Source organism: Elephantulus edwardii, unplaced genomic scaffold (genome assembly GCF_000299155.1).
Source record: "Elephantulus edwardii isolate Elephantulus edwardi_28Jun2011 unplaced genomic scaffold, EleEdw1.0 scaffold00013, whole genome shotgun sequence".
NCBI classification, from domain to species: Eukaryota; Metazoa; Chordata; class Mammalia; order Macroscelidea; family Macroscelididae; genus Elephantulus; species Elephantulus edwardii.
The window spans coordinates 5,915,136-5,932,973 of record NW_006399763.1 but is presented as its reverse complement, the minus strand read 5'-3'; the positions used below and the strand labels follow the sequence as shown (position 1 = coordinate 5,932,973).

At 38.7% G+C, this 17,838-nt stretch overlaps 1 protein-coding gene and 1 pseudogene across 2 annotated transcripts in view; one reads left to right on the top strand and one right to left on the bottom strand.

Moving 5' to 3' along the window:
* Window positions 1-371: 371 nt before the first annotated feature.
* Window positions 372-17,838, bottom strand: part of ATG5 (autophagy related 5) — a 121,879-nt gene continuing 104,412 nt past the window's right edge. Inside the window, exon 7 of one of the 2 annotated variants that reach the window (XM_006881178.1) lies at window positions 372-1,144. In XM_006881178.1, coding sequence (XP_006881240.1) covers window positions 1,008-1,144 — 137 coding nt within the window. In that variant the 3' untranslated portion in view covers window positions 372-1,007. The remainder of the gene's footprint in view (window positions 1,145-17,838) is intronic. The other variant, XM_006881179.1, reaches the window with a different exon arrangement.
* Window positions 16,209-17,433, top strand: LOC102865187 (annotated as a pseudogene).

Genomic DNA, 17,838 nt, shown 5'->3' with positions numbered 1-17,838 from the left:
AACCACACGAAATATTAGTCCTGGTGCCAAAAAATACCCCCCAAACAAACTGGCTTGGAAAGGACTGGTTCCCCAACTCCCTCAAGATGAAAAAAAAAAATTACCCTAAACAGATGCTTAACCACACTGTGATTTGACAGATTTGTACTGGTAAACAAAATAGCAAACCCCAAATCTAACATTGTTTATACTTTCAGCATGTAAAGAACAAACAGGAAGCAAGAAATTCTCTGACAGCTCCTGAGATAGGGTAACCTATGCCCTACGCTACTCATCCCAATAATGGACAGCTGGGACAGGGGAACACAGAGTAAAAACAGTGATCCACTGGACGGGAGTCAAAGTACATGAAAAGTGACAAAACTGTATGCTATTCAATGACAAAACATATTAAGAGGTTTTATTTAAAAATCTCTCACTGTTCATTATCAAAGTTACAAGATTGTTTGCATACCAATAGACAGACTGTGAACATAGGAAATTTTCATTAAGGAAAGATGGGTTTACCGTAATTTGATCTTTTACAAAAAATTACTGCAAGTTTTTGATAACAGAATTTCTCTTTTACTTTCTTAAGTCTAATTCTCTTGAAAATTAAACCAATGTTTCCACTCTCTTGAGCTCAGCCATGGCCACCTTAGGAAATACCCCTGTTTATTTGTTAATCAGAAATACAAACTGAGTGGCACATATTTCCATTTTTCTTCTTAGGCCAAAGGTTCCAGCTTCATTATATTTCACAAGAAAACAAAAGATCCGCCATGGTCCTGTGAAGTCTCTCATGTCGCAGCTGAGGCTTAATGACGGCAGTGGAGGAAAGCAGTGGTGATGCAAAGCCAGCCAGCCTGACTGCCCTTATCTGACTTGGAATCTTCTTCTGGTTTGGCTTGCAGCGGCAAAGTGTTTCTGGTCAGGCCGCCTCCACCAAACCTGACTGAAGCAGAAAAGTGACATGCTCTGGTAAATCCTGTCTAAGAGTGATCCCATTCAGGTAAACAGTTGACCTCTCAATCTGTTGGCTGCGGAACAATGCTAATATGAAGGAAATTATCTGGGTAGCTCAGGTGTTCACTCAACCACTGCAGGGGTGTTTCCAGCATGGGCTCAATTCCATGAATCATCACTTGATTCTTCTTTTCCCCATCTATTCCAAGAAAGAAATGCAACAATGATCAGTAAGAATCAAAAAGAATGGAAGGGGAGGGGGGAAAATCTGTTCAGTTTTGAGGATCCTCCAGTGAATTAAGTGCATTTTTACAGCTTTAACAAATTAAACCTCCTCAATCTTCTCAACAGGAAATGTGGACATGGAGAAAGTTCAAATGTTGCAATATGTACACCCAAAACAGAAACCTGAGGGTTACAATGAATTCTGATAAAAATTCTGTTGCTATATGTGAAAGTATTCAGTCTTTCTTAATTACTGTTCATAACTAAGATTGACGTTAATGAAACTATAGCAGCGAAAACAAGGCCATTGTACCCACTGACCAAATTTATTCTAGTTGAACATTAAAAACTGTAGTCATTACCTACTCTAAATGACAGGTATAGAAGTAGGTCAAGGCATATTTTAAAAGTTAAGAGAGAAATGGGACTAGAAACAACAAAAATAATTGGACCTGTATTTGGAGAGATGTTTAATTAAATAAATGAGTTTTAGGTTCATTTTCAGTGAGGCTGTCCAAGTATATAAGAAAACATTCTAGTATTACTATTAGAGTAAGAGTCAAAGTTGTAATACGAAAGAAGAGTGACTCAGGGATTTCTGTTTTAGTTATGAAACCTCATTGATTTTTGACACTTATTGTCTAGTTAAAAGGGTCCTGCAATTCACATTTCTCTTTTAACTTCCAATTTTACTCTAAATTAAATTTAAAATTTAAAATTATTTATCTGTGATATCAGGACGATACACTGATCACCTTTATGTGGAAATATCCTAGATTGTTGCACGAGAACAAAGAAAGCAAACTCAAATTCCTCTAATGGAAAACAAAGCAAAACACATGAACACCAAAAGTCTTTGCGTTGTCCTTTGGCAACATCAATTCCTGCTTGTCCTTTTTAGGGTCTGTTTAAAATACAACGTTGAAACCTGTCAGGTTCCTTCAATTTTTTCATTCCATTCTATTAAAAAATGACTTGTGAAACTCTAATTTTCTAATGTATAGACAAAATAGGTTATGTATGCATTTGGGCCTAAATGTTAAATTTTAACATCTGAAATTAAGAGACCCCTTAAAAATTTTTTCTCTCCTGTTAAAGGCAGCTTAATAGCCAATATATGACAAGAAGAGAAGACCAAAACCACTGCAGAATGTTGATAAGTGCCTCCTTCCATCTCTCCCTCTAACATCTAAGCAACACTATCAATCCCAAAGTCAAACAAAAAGTTTGAAGCAAATATCCAAATCACTGTGTCATCGTTTTTAAAAACTATGGAAAATGTTATCACTTCATAATGCTATTGACTCAACAGAATGCCATCATTGTTTTTCAACCCTTGTTGCAACTATACATATTTTTTAAACAGTTGTGATTATAGTTACTACAATGATTAGTTTTCATGATGATATAAATCACATATAAATAAAACATAAAACTATATACAGATTAAGACAGGCAGCATGGTAAAAAACTTTGGGAAGATTTTTAAAACCTCAGCTATCCAGTATGATTAATTCTCTATAAATGCTTCAATTCCAAGATTTTACCGTATTAACACTTTCTTAGAATATTTTAAAACATTTCCGGTGTAGTTCTCTTCATATTCTTATTGTATTTCCTTGAAATATTTTAATATTCTCAGAATCTTCCTCCTACTTAGCACTGAGTCAAAAATGAAAGAGCAGTGGTGTAATAGTAAAAGTTCCTCATCTGTTAAATTTTTCCTTAAGCCTGAGTCACAGTTGGATATCTGGAAACAGAGCAGAAGCAGCAGAATCACAACTCAATATACAGAATTCTATGTCTAAAGCAATATTTAAATGTGGGTGCAAAGCCGGTGGGTGATTTATGGTGCTGCTGTTATATGCTGTTGAGTTGCCTGCGACCCAAAGTGACCCTATGTACAGCAGCTCTGAAGTCTGCCCTGTCCTGAACCAGGCTCACTGATTCCCACACACCAACCCCCATTGTCCCAGTGATATATAGGATGTTTGAAAAGTATAAGATCAATCCTTATAGGGAAAAGGACAGATAGATTTTCTAAGCTGTGCAACAAACTACTAAATCACATTATCAGAGCCCAGAATAGACACCAGTGATTCTCTGGTTTAGAAGGTGAGAGCACCGTAAATCAAAAGTACTGCCGAGGCAGTGCAGAGAAGCCAGAAGCAGAGTTCAGAAGAACTTTTAACACTACAACATTTGGGTATATTGTATATATTCTATCCTTGGTGTTTTCTCATTTCCCACAAGAGGACAACAGTGAAAAGAGGGCTTTTAGGAATGTGACAGTGGTTCCCCTGGAATTCCTGCCAATGTTTTCTCTTTTATTTGCCACTCTGTCCTTCGTGCTTAAGCATGGTGCCTGGTGTATAGTAATAGATCAAGAAATGTTCCCACAGATCTACTAATTTCCTTGCTGGTAAGATATAATGTCAAGACTAATTAATGTGTTAGCACTGCTAAGTAAAAGGGGTCTTCCTAGATAACTATTAAAGTTTTTTAAAAAAATATTCCCAGATATGTAAAAAAGTATATATGCTATCATCTTAATCCTTGTTATCATAAATAACAAAGCATGACTGGACATTTTAGCAATATCAGAACTAACAAATGGGAACAGAGAAAATTAGTACACATTTCTCTTTTTCTAACAGTAAAAAGGAAATATTGATGATATTGCTAAAGTAAACCACGTTTTTGGTAAACGTGTCTCTGTGTTTCAAAATGGAAATCTAGAATTTAATATTAAGGAATGAGAAATATGTCACTACAAAGAAAATGACTCAGGAGAAATATGTTACTTCACACCCCACCCACTCAGATTTTTTCAAAAGTTAACTTTAAAGCTTTAAAGTAGGTAAACATTTGAGAAAGTAGTCAAGTGAACAAGTTCTATGTGAATTTCCTTTGCTTAAGGGGCACTGGTTACGAGTAATTCTGACGTTGACAGAATTTCAAATTTATAAAAAAGTTGCAAGCAAAGGACAAGAACTTCCTATATTCTTATTATCCTGTTTCACCAGCTCTGTGTTTCCTCTGTGTTTCTTCCAAAAAACTGCACACCAACTGGGCTTTCCTTTAGCCCTCTGGGTCTACTTTCTCATGAAGCCACAGTAGTTAATTATATTTGATGTTTATATCTCTCTTCTCTCTTTAGAGAGCTCTCCTGGCACAGTCTACAGTGGTGCCACTGTAGTGCACCCTAAGTGGACATTTCTTCCAGACTTCAAATCCATCAGCAGGTCCACAAGAGAAAGATGGACAATCCCTCTACGTGGGATTCAAAATCTTGGAAACTCGCTGTAGGACACCTAAACACTGAGTTTGAAGCTTTCTACTTTTTTAATCTAACACAGTATCACTTTTGTTTTTCACTCAATTGTGAAAAATTTAGAGTATGCTATCAATATTCTGTAGACTGTCCACATGGTACTATTTTATGTAACCTAAAATTATTACAGTGCTAATGTAAACATATGCTGCAATAATAATAAAAATAGGAACTTCTTATCACCAGTAGCCTAATGAACCCAAATGTCCAATCCTAACTTAAAGTAAGCTTTTTTGAGTTGTGTTACATTTAAAAAAAATATACTCTAATAAATTTCTCTTGTATGAGTAAGATGATAGAAATTACATATAGAGACAAAACAAAAACTGAAGCAAATGAAAGGAACTGTCACAAGCCAAGCAAATAATAAGTGCAATTTTTTAGTTAGAACAAAGTTATTTTCTTATATTTAAGTACATACATGCATGGATTATACTTCAACATAAAGAAAAATACAAGTCCTCACAAGAGACCAATAAAGACTGATAAATGAAGAAGTGACCAAAGTGTCTGAGGTTTCACTTTCAAACTCCTCATATGTATGTGAATGTTAGATAATGAATAAAGAAGACCAAACTGAACTGTAGTGCTGAAGAAGAACACAGAATCACATCAAAAGAACAAACAAATCTTTCTCAGAAGCAGTACAGTTATAAATACAACTTGGAGGTGAATGTAGCAAGACTTCTCACATACTTTGTGCATATTATCTGGACGTACTGGTCCCAAGAGGACAGCCAGATAAAGGAGAGTCAGCGTAAAAGGAAGACCTTAGCAAGATGGTTTGCAACAAAGGGCTCAAGCACGCAGCCAGTGTGAAGCTGGTTCAGAGATGGCCGTACTTTGTTCTGCTCTACACCAGGTTACTGTGAGTCAGAAGTGACTTGACAGCACCTAACAGCATTATATAACTATATACAATCACAACAAGAAGGCATGAAAGAGAAATCCATTAAAATGTTTGACTGAAAGATAAAGAGAAATGGGCAACTTGAATTCCAATTCTAGTAACCGATGGCTTTAGGCAGGTCTCTTATCTCTTTGAGGTCACTTCCTTTCATATGAAATAACAAGGCTTGAAAAAGTGGCTCTGGTGATGCAATGGGTAAGTGGTTGCTGCCAAACAGAAATGGTTTGCATCTACTGGCTGCTCTGTGGGAAAAAAGAAATGGGTAGTCGACTGGTTTCTGTGAAGATCCTACTCTCAAAACTCACTGTCGTGCGTCAGAACTGAGTCTTGGCTGACCCTCTAGTTAGAGCGCCTTGGAAATCCTCATGGGGTAGTAGTTTTATTCTGTCCCACAGGGTCTCTGAGTTGGAACTCATGATAGCAACAGGTTTGCTTTGATTTTAATCTCATGGTTTGCAAATATTGCTGAGCATGAGAAATAATACGGGAGATTTGAAAAATCTGGAAGCTGGGCCCCTCCTCTAAGATAAATGCTAGTTTTAAATGTTCCCTCAAATTACGGTCATACGAATTTTCCTTCAAAGTCAAGTATTATGCAGAAACCCAATGGAGAACACAGGTGAGGGTGGGGCAGCTATTAATGCATGTCTGTGCCAGCCTCAGGTTTGGTTTGCTGACTGTATTGGCAGTTTTGGAGAGAACTCTGTGGGGTAGTTTATAAACCACTGATTTAGAAAAGATAAGCAGGTCTAATGTGTGTGAGAGAGCGAGCTCTGGTGGCTTAGTGAAGAGGGAATTATGCTACCAACCCAAAGGTGGGCAGTTTGAAAGCACCAGCTGATCCCCTGGAGAAAGATGAGGTCTCTCCTCCTGTATGATTTACAGCCTCTCAAAACCGCCTGGAGGGTCAGCTATGATTGGTTTTGACTTGGAAGCAAGGAGTGAGTACGTGAATGAATACGTGCCTATTATGTGCTTAAACAGTAAAGTTTTTCTAATCAGAATTCAAATGATCATAGGCTACTAATTCAATAGTTCTAAATTCACAGGCAAGTCACCCGAGTGTGCTTATACAATAGAGTAGACAATTTCTAGTCTCCAAGATCACATAGGGGATCTGATGAAATGCCCACATGAAGCACCTAGCACAGAGCCCCACAGAAGGCTTAAGCACAAGTCAAAAGTATTCCAAGGGGAGTGACTCTAGACTCTCATCTCCAACCACTCCATCTCAAAAACATAAGAAAGCCAAGTATACAAAGTGAGGATAGAAAACTGGTTTACAAAGAGTCATGGTTTAGTTACAAAAGGAAAGAAACCATAACCATTGTCTTCCTGTATACAAACTCATGGTACTAGGCAATCTTCCAAGTACAAGATATAGCAAAGAGATATAGGAAAATCATGGGTTCAATTACATGATTGGGCATGAAAAGGGCTGTGAGAATTTGGTCACACGTTAACATATACTCAACTCCATTTCTAGGCAGCATGGCACAATACTTTTATAAAAACATTAAAAAACGAAACCCAACAAGATGCAAACAATTAAATGGAATGTTCAACATGAGAGAAAAACTACTGTTTTTAAAGCATTGCAAACTCATTTGGTAGTGCTCTCAATACATACTCAGCACATGACCTAGAAGTGAAATGATCCCATTGTACTAATCTTGTTATTTAACAGTCCTTAGAAAAGTTCTTAATTGAAAAGAAATTAAAACTTTAGAAAGAAAAAGAAAATTCTTTCAAAAGCTTTGTTAAAAAATTTTAAACATATATAAGAACAATGCCTCATTGTTTGTGATAAATGTCTTTTAGAGATTTCTATTACTAAGAACTTGCTCTACTCCTATCTCCTCCTCAATCATTTCTTCACTCAATTTTCAACATAAAATATGACCTAAATGTTTTTAAAAACAGTTCATCAGAGTTCCTAGTGAGATATCTGAGTTTCCTAATTACTATTAATAAGTATACTAAATACAGGAGCCCATCTTAATTTAAAACAGGCTAAAGAATTTAATACTATTCCTTCAATGGAAATTCATGTTGGCTTTTAATCAGAAAATTTCAGTTTAATTAACTTTTTGGGTCATATTTATGAATATGATTAAAATAAATCTAAGGTCAACTGCTGTAACCACAGTGTTTAACTCTATAATGTTACATTCATATTTTATAATTTGGCAGAAAATGACTTGATTTACTATCTCTGAACGTGTGATGCTGAAGGACAACTTCTAAAAAATATTTAGTATTTCTGAAAAAAAAAAGTTTTGAAGAAAAAAGAGATGCACTTTTAGATTTCTGGCTGATAAATTCTTTAACCTCTGATATGTTCATTAGTAAAATGCCAACTAATTGAATCCATTGACATGAAAAACCACAGGCTGAAATCTGAAGTGCATACATCATGCTGAAGGATTTTGACTCAGCCACGGCAGTAATAGTCGGTGAGGTCAGGTCAAAGAGGGTTAAACCAAGTCAGGATATAGCCAAAGGAATACATCAAACGCTGATTTTAAAAGGGCAATTAATCTTAGACAGAAATGCTTCCTGGGGAATGAGATCTCAATCTTAAGAGCACACTACATGATGTAGCAGTAAAAATGTACATATACAAGCTTACAGAGCTTTCATCCTATGATCACAAACAGAAGGAGAGTGCTGTTTATCAGAGAAATACAAACCCATTTACGAATACTTACATTAACTTCTTCCGGATCTAGACTACTTGCTAGTCCAGGTCTTAATGAATATATAATCTCACAGCTAATATATACCATGTATCTCTTTTCATGTACAAACTTTTTATTTTATGTATTTTATTTCTGCCCCAAAGAGTTCTACAGCCTCGATGCCTAACATTTAAAACGAAGTTTTCAAAGCATGTCCATGTTAACTTTTCTATCGACTTTTGCTTACCATCTTTATTACTATTAATAAAAACAGAAACCAAAACTTTAAAGAATCCTATCTAATTAGTTACAGTTATAAAAAGATAACTGTAATACACCATTTTAGTAAACAGTGTATTTTAAAAGCATCCTAACAATATATGGTAAAAGTGAAAAATCAACCTAGGCTTAGAGAAAAATAACCCCTAAATCCTTGAAATAGACATCGAAAACATAAGTAGTAGATACTGATCTACTTTCACACATCCATGCAGCAATTTGTGTGAGTAAAAAATGATTCAATACTGGCAAGTATGACTTTTAGAACAGAAAAAAAAAGTGAACTGTTCTACTTAAAACTTAGACCGTAATTGTACTGTTGTTTTTTTTTTAATTTCTACTTATTTATTTATTTTTGAGACAGTAATTTGATTACAGCATGCATTTTATCTACCCATCTTTCTTTCTTTTTTTAAAAAATAATTTTAATGAACATTTACAGAGAATTTGGCTTTCCAATCATTTATTGCTGCCACTTCTCTACCCACCCAGCCCTCTCCCCCTGCCCTCCAGTTTGCTCCTCTCTTTCAAAAGTAAAAGAAAGACTCCCTCCCTGGTACACAATGCCCCCATACATAGCCAGACTAAGGTCTCCTAGAACATGCTTTAATAAAGAGATTTGTTGCTTTAAGTTGCCTGCAAACATTACTATTTTGTTAAGAAAATTTTGTTTTCTAGAGCTAAAGACAAATACTTAAAAATCAGGTAAAATACATTAATTTCTTGCAATCAAGACAAAGAACTGCAATAATTATGGAGGGAAAATCACAAGTATTTTCTTATGGGTCCAGTAATCACATTAAACTCAGTGACAAAGAAATATTTCTTTACTTTTTAGAGAAGAAAACTGTCAAGGCATTAAGATATTAATAGATTCTATATCTGGGCCCTCCTCAGTTTCAGTTTCAGCAAGCAGGGTTGTGTCATCCGCATAACGCAGATTGTTGATAAATGGTCCACCAATCTTGACCCCACATTTCTCCTCATAGAGCCCAGCCTCCCGGATAATCTGTTCTGCATATAGGCTGAAGAGGTATGGAGATAGGATGCATCCCTGGCGTACGCCCTTCCCAATTTTGAACCATGCAGTGTTCCCTTGCTCTGTTCTGACGACTGCCTCCTGGTCCAAGTATAAGTTTCGCATTAGAACGATCAAGTGTTCAGGGATTCCCATTCTTCTCAGAGTCAGCCACAGTTTGTTATGATCTACACAGTCAAATGCCTTTGCATAGTCAATGAAGCACAGATAGACATTCCTCTGGTATTCCCTGCTTTCAGCCAAGATCCATCTAACATCAGCTACAATATCTCTAGTACCACGACCCCTTCTGAAACCAGCCTGGACTTCGGGTAGTTCTCTGTTGATGTGCTGTTCTAGTCGTTTTTGGATAATTTTCAGTAAAATCTTGCTTGCATGTGAAATCAGTGAAATTGTTCTGTAGTTTCCACGTTCGGTTGGGTCGCCTTTCTTTGGGATAGGAACAAATATCGATCTCTTCCAGTCAGTTGGCCAAGTGGTCGTTCTCCAGATTTCTTGGCACAACTTGGTGAGCATGTCCAGGGCAGCATCTGTTAACTGAAATATATCAATTGGTATACCATCTATTCCTGGAGCCTTATTTTTGGCCATGTCCTTCAAAGCAGCCTGAACTTCTTCTTTCATCACCATAGGCTCTTGCTCATATGTTGTTTCATGAAATTCTTCTGTGTCTTCCAATTCCTTTCGATACAGTGACTCAGTATATTCCTTCCATCTTTTTTTAATACTTCCGGGATCATTTAACGTTCTGCCGAAAGCATCCTTGATTATAGCAACTCGAGGTTTGAATTTGTTCTTCAGTTCCTGCTTGCTGAAACTGAGGAGGACCTGAAGCACTTGCTGCAGAGTGTCAAGGACTGCAGCCTGCAATATGGATTGAGGCTCAATGTCAAGAAGACAAAGATTCTCACCACTGGACCAATCGGCAGCATCAGGATGGATGGTGAAGAGATTGAGATTGTACACAGCTTTAGTTTGCTTGGCTCCATAGTCAACAGTCTTGGCACCAGCAGCCAGGAAATTAAAAGGCGCATTGCCATGGGAAAGTCTGCTGTTAGGGACCTCTCCAAAGTGCTGAAGAGCAGTGGTGTCTCTCTGGAGACTAAGGTGCGTCTGATACAGGCCATGGTCTTCGCAATCACCTGTTATGCATCAGAGAGTTGGACAATGACCAAGGAGGATAGAAGGAGAACTAATGCCTTTGAGCTGTGGTGCTGGAGAAGAGTACTGAGAATACCATGGACTGCTAGGAAAACAAATAGATTTGTCCTGGAGAGGGTTAAACCGGGTGGCTCCTTGGAGGCAAGGATTCTGAGGCTCCGTCTAACTTACTTCGGACATGTAGTGAGGAGAGACCGGTCCTTGGAGAGGGACATCATGCTTGGGAGGGTGGAGGGATGGCGCAGGAGAGGAAGGCCCTCTATGAGGTGGATTGATTCAGTGACTGGGATAATTGGGATGGGAGTGTCAGAGACAGTGCGAATGGCACAGGACAGAGCGGAGTTTAGGGCTGTTGTACATAGGGTCGCTATGAGTCGCAGGCGACTCGACGGCACATAACAACAACAACAACAACATATCTGGGCCCACAATCAACACCCCTGAAAGCAGTAGCCAAGAACTCGACATACTGCAGTGGGCATATCTGCAAGGAACTCTTCAAAGTGCAAAAAAGCAAGAATGCCAATATAAGATTAAGGTGTACATGATCCAAGCCATGGTATTTCAACTGCTTGATATATATGGGAATGGAAGTTGTATAATGAGTAAGGAAGACTAAAGAAGCATCAATGTCTCTGAATTGTGTTGGTGACCAGTGCTGAACACACCATGGACTGCCAAATTTGTTTGGGAGACAGGGCATCCAGAGTGTCCATTAGAAGCAAGGATGAGACTTCACTCACATAGTTTAGGCAGGAAAGACATCCTTCAAAAAAGGGTATCATGGCTGGAAAAGGGGAGGGTTAAGAGAGGAAGACCCTCAATGAGATGGGGGGGCACAGTGACTACAACAGACTTAAATACAGCAGAAGTTGTATGAGTCGTATAGGATCAAGCAGGATTTTGTTCTGTTGTCCATAGGGTTGCTACAAGTCAGAGCAAACTCAACGGCACCTGACACGAACCATTCCTTCATATTAGTCCAAAAATATAAGGTTCTAGATCCTACTCTGGTAAGTACCAACTAGAGTCGTGAAACCTATGAGCAGCAGCCGAAGATATAACTATTGCTCTTGTCCTGTCCTGTTTGAACAAAAGTAAAGAAAACCAAAGTGGTTCAGTGGTAAGAAGCTGCACTGATATCCCAAAGGCATGAGGTTCAAATCTACTAGCGTCTATGGAGAAAAACAGGCACTCTCCTATGAGATTTACTGACTCTGAAAATGTGCTGGATGGTCAGTTAAGAGTCAGTTCTGACTTGATGGAACTTAACAATTAACGTTAGTCCAAAATACTTCTGAACCATGGTGACCTTCAGGCTCCAGGGCCTCTGAATCCAGAAGGATTGCATAGTGCCTCGCTACCAGTGTGACTGCTCTGAGAGGGACTGCAACAGAAGATCTCTGCTAGAGCAGGAGAAAAAATGTGAAAAATATTTATATGTATATCTGTTGTTGACTGATGTCGTGTCGAGCACTATTCACAGCGACCCTATGAACAAAAGACCTGAAAAGTCTATAGAGTTTCCAGAGGCATGTTGTTTAGGAAGTGGATGCCACTCCTACTTTCAAATTAGTAATTGAAAAGTAAGTTGGAAGTGTTTATATAGAGCTTCATAAAAATCAATCCATGAAGCCAACATTACAAAAATTTCTACTCCAAATAGCTGGAAATGGAATTCTCAAATGTACTAAGGGGATGATCAAGCAGTACTTACCCCAGGGATACAAGAATATATACATAAAACAACACACCAGGTGTACTAGTCTGCTAAGAGACTGGTGGAACTCCTGAATCTAAGGCCTTCAGTTCCTCCTCATGCCTGGAACTGAAGCCACCCCACCCCCATGATTCACCATTCAGCCAAACAACAGACAGGTATAAATATAATCAGTAGTACAAGGCACAGTCCTTGGAATAATGACCCATACTCGAGCTAAAGGGAAGCACTTGCCCAGGGAAAGGACCAACACACAGTAGAAGCACAGGGAGGAAGAAGGAAGAATGCTGTTACAATATGGAGAAGGGAATAAAGGCCATAACGCAGATTGTATGAACTGCTGACTGGAAAACCAACGTGCATTTGAAACTTTCACTCAAATCACAGCCAAAAGTAGTAACATTAATAATAATAATTAAGGAGATTCTGTACCACCAAACATAGTAAGTGCTGCTAATGTTTTGGGATAATGCACAAAGATGGAGGGGAAATGAAGCCATCAGGCTTTTATACTAGAGTCATATAAATGTAGAATTCGACCGCACAACAATAAATCTAAGGAAATGTTATTACCAATTTCAAGCAGAGTTTGACAGGAAATGTCTGAACAAATGTAAGCAAAGTTCCTATCTGCTCATGTCTAGTAAGTTTTATGAGAGTTACATATGAAGATCTTTAGGAATTCCTATTGTAAATAGCAATCATAATTTCTTCCAGAAAAGATACATGCAGTGCAACAGAGAGACAGAAAAGAGCAGGCTTCCCACATTAGCCACATGACCCAGGCCCACATGCCAAATACACAGCATCTCAGAAAGTTACAAATGAACCTTCCAGGGTTACTTCTGAAGCTGAAATGTAGAAATGTGTGATCTTTTGTTTTGTGTTTCTCAATGAAAGCCTTTTAACAAGCCACACCACCTATTGTGTCTTAAATCCCCCAGCTGCTTTAAGGCAGAAAAATTGGCAGTCTCTTTCTGTGAAGATTTACAGCTTTAGAAACCAGATCGAGGGTCAATGTGAACTACAATTGAATCAATGGCAGACAATTTTTTTCTCAAAGAACTTCACTTTTAATATATTTTTTAAAGCGTGTGATGATAACAGAGCTGCTTGTTGAGGGGTGCAATGCTTATTTCTAAAAGTTACCCTTCTGATATTTCTGGATGTTAACTTCTTGGAGTAGAGAGGAAAGATAAAAATCAGAGGAATAAAAATCTAGTCACATTTCATCTTCATAAGCAGTTACAATATGGATTACATTCAGAATTCATGATATATTTTTATCCTTTGCATATAACTAAAAATTCTCAGTGTAAGTATGAACTGTGGTACTATCAGTAATTCATAAATTTCAAAATGGGGGAATGTGCCTTTTTGATCTCACCTTTTAAATATCTGTCTTTGGGATCTGAGGGAGAAAGCTGCTAATCTAAATGGTTGGAATCCACCAGCAGTTCCAAAGAACAAAAAAGGGTAACCTCCTGTGTGATTTACAGCCTTTGAAAACATCCTGGAGGGTCAGCTGTGAGTGGACTCCGACCTGATAGCCATGAATGAGTACTGTGACTGAAATGAAAGTCTATAGAGAGAAAACTAGCTTCCCATTCAACCATTCACACAGATTCGTTTTACAGCACTAATTACAACATAACACACAGTAACTGCACTCTTCCTTGCAGTTCATGTCTCTATCAATCCTTCTATTCAGCCACTTCCCTGCCTTCTAAGCTTCCTCCCTGGAAAATGCTGCCTAAGGAATCTTCTATTGGTCTAAGTTGAGTACCTCCTTGGTGTCAAGAATTGTAAAAAAGCATTAACAAAGCTGGGGTGGGAGACACAAGGAAGGAACTACTTGTAAACCATGGGAAAATACAAAAGATTACAAAATATCATTTAAAAAAACTTTTTTAGCTCATCCTGTCCTCACTCCTCCCCTGCTCTCACCCTGAGATAGAATGATAAAAAGGTAAGGCACTCTGGAACTCCAAGGTGCAGGTGCAGGTAGAGAAGTCTACAAATTTGGAAAATATTCTTTAAGAGTTTGTGTGGGAGCCAAGTCACGCTGTGTGTACTGCTGTGACATGGTGAAGAAGGAGCTTCAGACAAAAGACATCAGTTTCCAGTGTGTGACTTTTATTTCCCTGTCTAATGGTCACAGTAACCGTCTAGTAAATTCAACAAAAGGAGTGGTCAGAATTATATATAGGAACTTCAAAATAACAAAAACATTTAGAGGTTTCAAAGATCATACTATGAAATAAAAAGAAAATGTAGGAAAAGATAAACAGTGTACACAAATTACAGAATAGTTAGAGGAAAGTTAGAATTTTAGACTATTTTAAGCTAAACTAAAAGGAGAAAAAACCCAAATACACACACCAACAAACAAAACTCCATGAAACCCCAATAAATGGCAGTGCAATTACTATGAGAGACTGAACTAAATGAATTCTAAGGCCTACAGTTATGGCTCTTTAAAAATGTCAAATGCAAAACTAATAGCCAACTTTCAGCACAGGCTTGCAAGCTACTATGATTCCTGAAGAAGACACAGTGGAGTGTTCAGACTAAGATGAACTAGAAAGGCAGGCCAGACAATCTATTCCTGAAGACCAACCAACAAAAATTCTATGGATCACAATGGTCCAATCTGCAACTGATTGCAGGGACAGGCAGTATCTCATCTCATGGTGCATGGGGTAACAACCATACGGTGGTTGGTGGTTACTCAACAGTCACTAACAACAACAAAATGGATAGGTATTTTCTCAATGTTCTTTGAAATACTACAAAGTACTCAAAAAGGCTGGAAAACTGGCAGCACTGCGATAGATGGAGAAGAGACTGAGACTGTTAACAATTTCAGCTTGCTTGGTTCCACAATCAACACACTTGGCACTAGCAGTCAGGAAATTAAAAGATTAATTGCATTAGGGAAATCTGCGGTGAGGGACCTCTCTACAGTGCTCAAGAGCAAAGACGTCAGTCCAGAGACCAAGACACGATTGATCCAGGATATGGTGTTCATAGCTGCTATTCATCAAAGAGCTGGACAGTGACCAACGATGAAAGAAGAATTGATGTGTTTGAGTTGTGATGCTAGAGAAGAGTTCTGAACACATCACAGACTGCCAAGAGGACTAATAAGTCTGTCTTTGCAAGGGTGAAATCAAGCTGCTCCTTGGAGGCAAGAATTTCGAGACTCCATCTCATATACTTTGGTCATGTAGGCAAGAGGGGCCCAGTCTTTGGAGAAAGACATCATGCTTGGAAGGGTTAAGACACAGACAGCACAGGAGAGGAAGACCTGGATGAGATGGACTGATATAATAACTGAGGTAATGGGGTGTGTCAGGGACAGTGAGTCTGGCTCAGGATAGAGTAGGGTTCAGAGCTATTGTGCATAGGGTCACTGAATCACAAACAACTCAACAGCACATAACAACCACAGGGCAAAAAAAGTGAGAAATATACAGTGCAAAGAAATAAGTAACAGAAAAGTCACTGCTTGCAGTGGGTACGTATGAAGCTTGTGAATTTCATTTCTGTCAGCCATAAAAAAATTAACTCTGTTCATTATACTTCAAAATGGACTTTGCAAAGGATACAAAAGGGACACCCTATAGCACGGGGGAAATAAGCTGGAGCATTAACATTAGTCCTGAATTAAACAAAAATTACTATGAATTTCCTAGTCAAAGCTTCTATAATTTGAGTTACTATCTGTAAGATGTAACTAACACAGGAGAAATGTGACAATGGGTTAGGGCTTGAGGGATAGGAGCTGGGAGAAGATATTCAGTGAATATTTTGATATAATTTTCATCTTGAAGGTACGGAAGTATATTTTACAATAATTTAAAATTATTTTTAAAAGCACATTAAAAATTTATAAACTAGGAAGAGGGAAGATGGCGCTAGACAGACCAGAGCAGATGGAGCTGAAAGCGGGGAAGGCAGGCAGTGGACTCCGCCAGTACTACCTGTCCAAGACTGAAGAACTGCAACTGATTGTGAATGACAAGAGCCAGAACCTCCGGAGGCTGCAGGCACAGAGGAATGAGTTAAATGCTAAAGTTCGACTCTTGTGAGAGGAGCTACAGCTGCTGCAGGAACAGGGCTCCTATGTGGGGGAAGGTGTCCGAGTGATGGATAAGAAGAAAGTGTTGGTTAAGGTACATCCTGAAGGCAAATTTGTTGTAGATGTGGACAAGAACATTGACATCAATGATGTGACACCCAACTGCCGGGTGGCTCTAAGAAACGACAGCTATACCCTGCACAAAATCCTGCCTAAAAAGGTGGATCCGCTAGCGTCTTTGATGATGGTGGAAAAAGTACCAGACTCGACCTATGAGATGATAGGTGGACTGGATAAGCAGATCAAGGAGATCAAGGAAGTTATTGAGCTGCCTGTTAAACATCCCGAGCTCTTTGAAGCCTTGGGTATTGCACAGCCCAAGTGGGTACTGCTCTATGGGCCCCCCGGCACTGGCAAGACACTGTTGACCCGAGCTGTGGCTCATCATACAGACTGCACCTTCATTCGTGTCTCTGGCTCTGAATTGGTACAGAAATTCATTGGGGAAGGAGCAAGGATGGTGAGAGAGCTTTTCGTAACGGCACATGAGCACGCACCCTCCATCATCTTCATGGATGAAATTGACTCCATTGGTTCCTCATGGCTGGAAGGTGGCTCTGGAGGTGACAATGAAGTGCAGCGTACTATGTTAGAGCTACTCAACCAGATAGATGGTTTTGAGGCCACTAAGAATATCAAGGTCATCATGGCTACTATTAATAGGACTGATATCTTGGACTCCGCACTGCTTCGCCCTGGGCGTATTGACAGAAAAATTGAATTCCCACCACCCAATGAAGAGGCCCGGCTGGACATTTTGAAGATCCACTCTAGGAAAATAAATCTGACCCGGGGGATCAACCTGAGAAAAATTGCTGAACTCATGCCAAGAGCTTCAGGGGCTGAAGTGAAGGGTGCGTGCACAGAAGCTGGCATGTATGCCCTGCGAGAACGACGAGTCCATGTCACCCAAGAGGACTTCGAGATGGCAGTAGCCAAGGTCATGCAGAAGGATAGTGAAAAAAACCATGTCCATCAAGAAGCTCCGGAAGTGAGGTGCACATTCTCTTTGACTACCCCAAATACAACTCTGTGGTATAAGCAAAAAAAAAAAAAAATTATAAACTAAAAGTTATAAAAATTAAAAATTCTTATACTTCAAAGAAAATGAAAAGACAGGTTTCAGAATGGGTGGAAAGTATTTGCGCATCACTGTTTAAGATTATTAAAATGTATAGAACAGGATTTATATGTTTAAAATGGTAATTCTTGATTATTTATGATAATTGAGTTAAAAAAAAAAAGACCCTAGGGGAGCTCAGGTGGCCTAGTGGCAAGAAGCTGCAACTACAGTCCCAGAGGTGCACGGTTCGAATCCACCAGATGCTCTGCCGGGGAAGGAGGGGCAATCTCTTCCTGTACCAGTCAGATCTGATTTGACGGTACATGCACACAAAAAT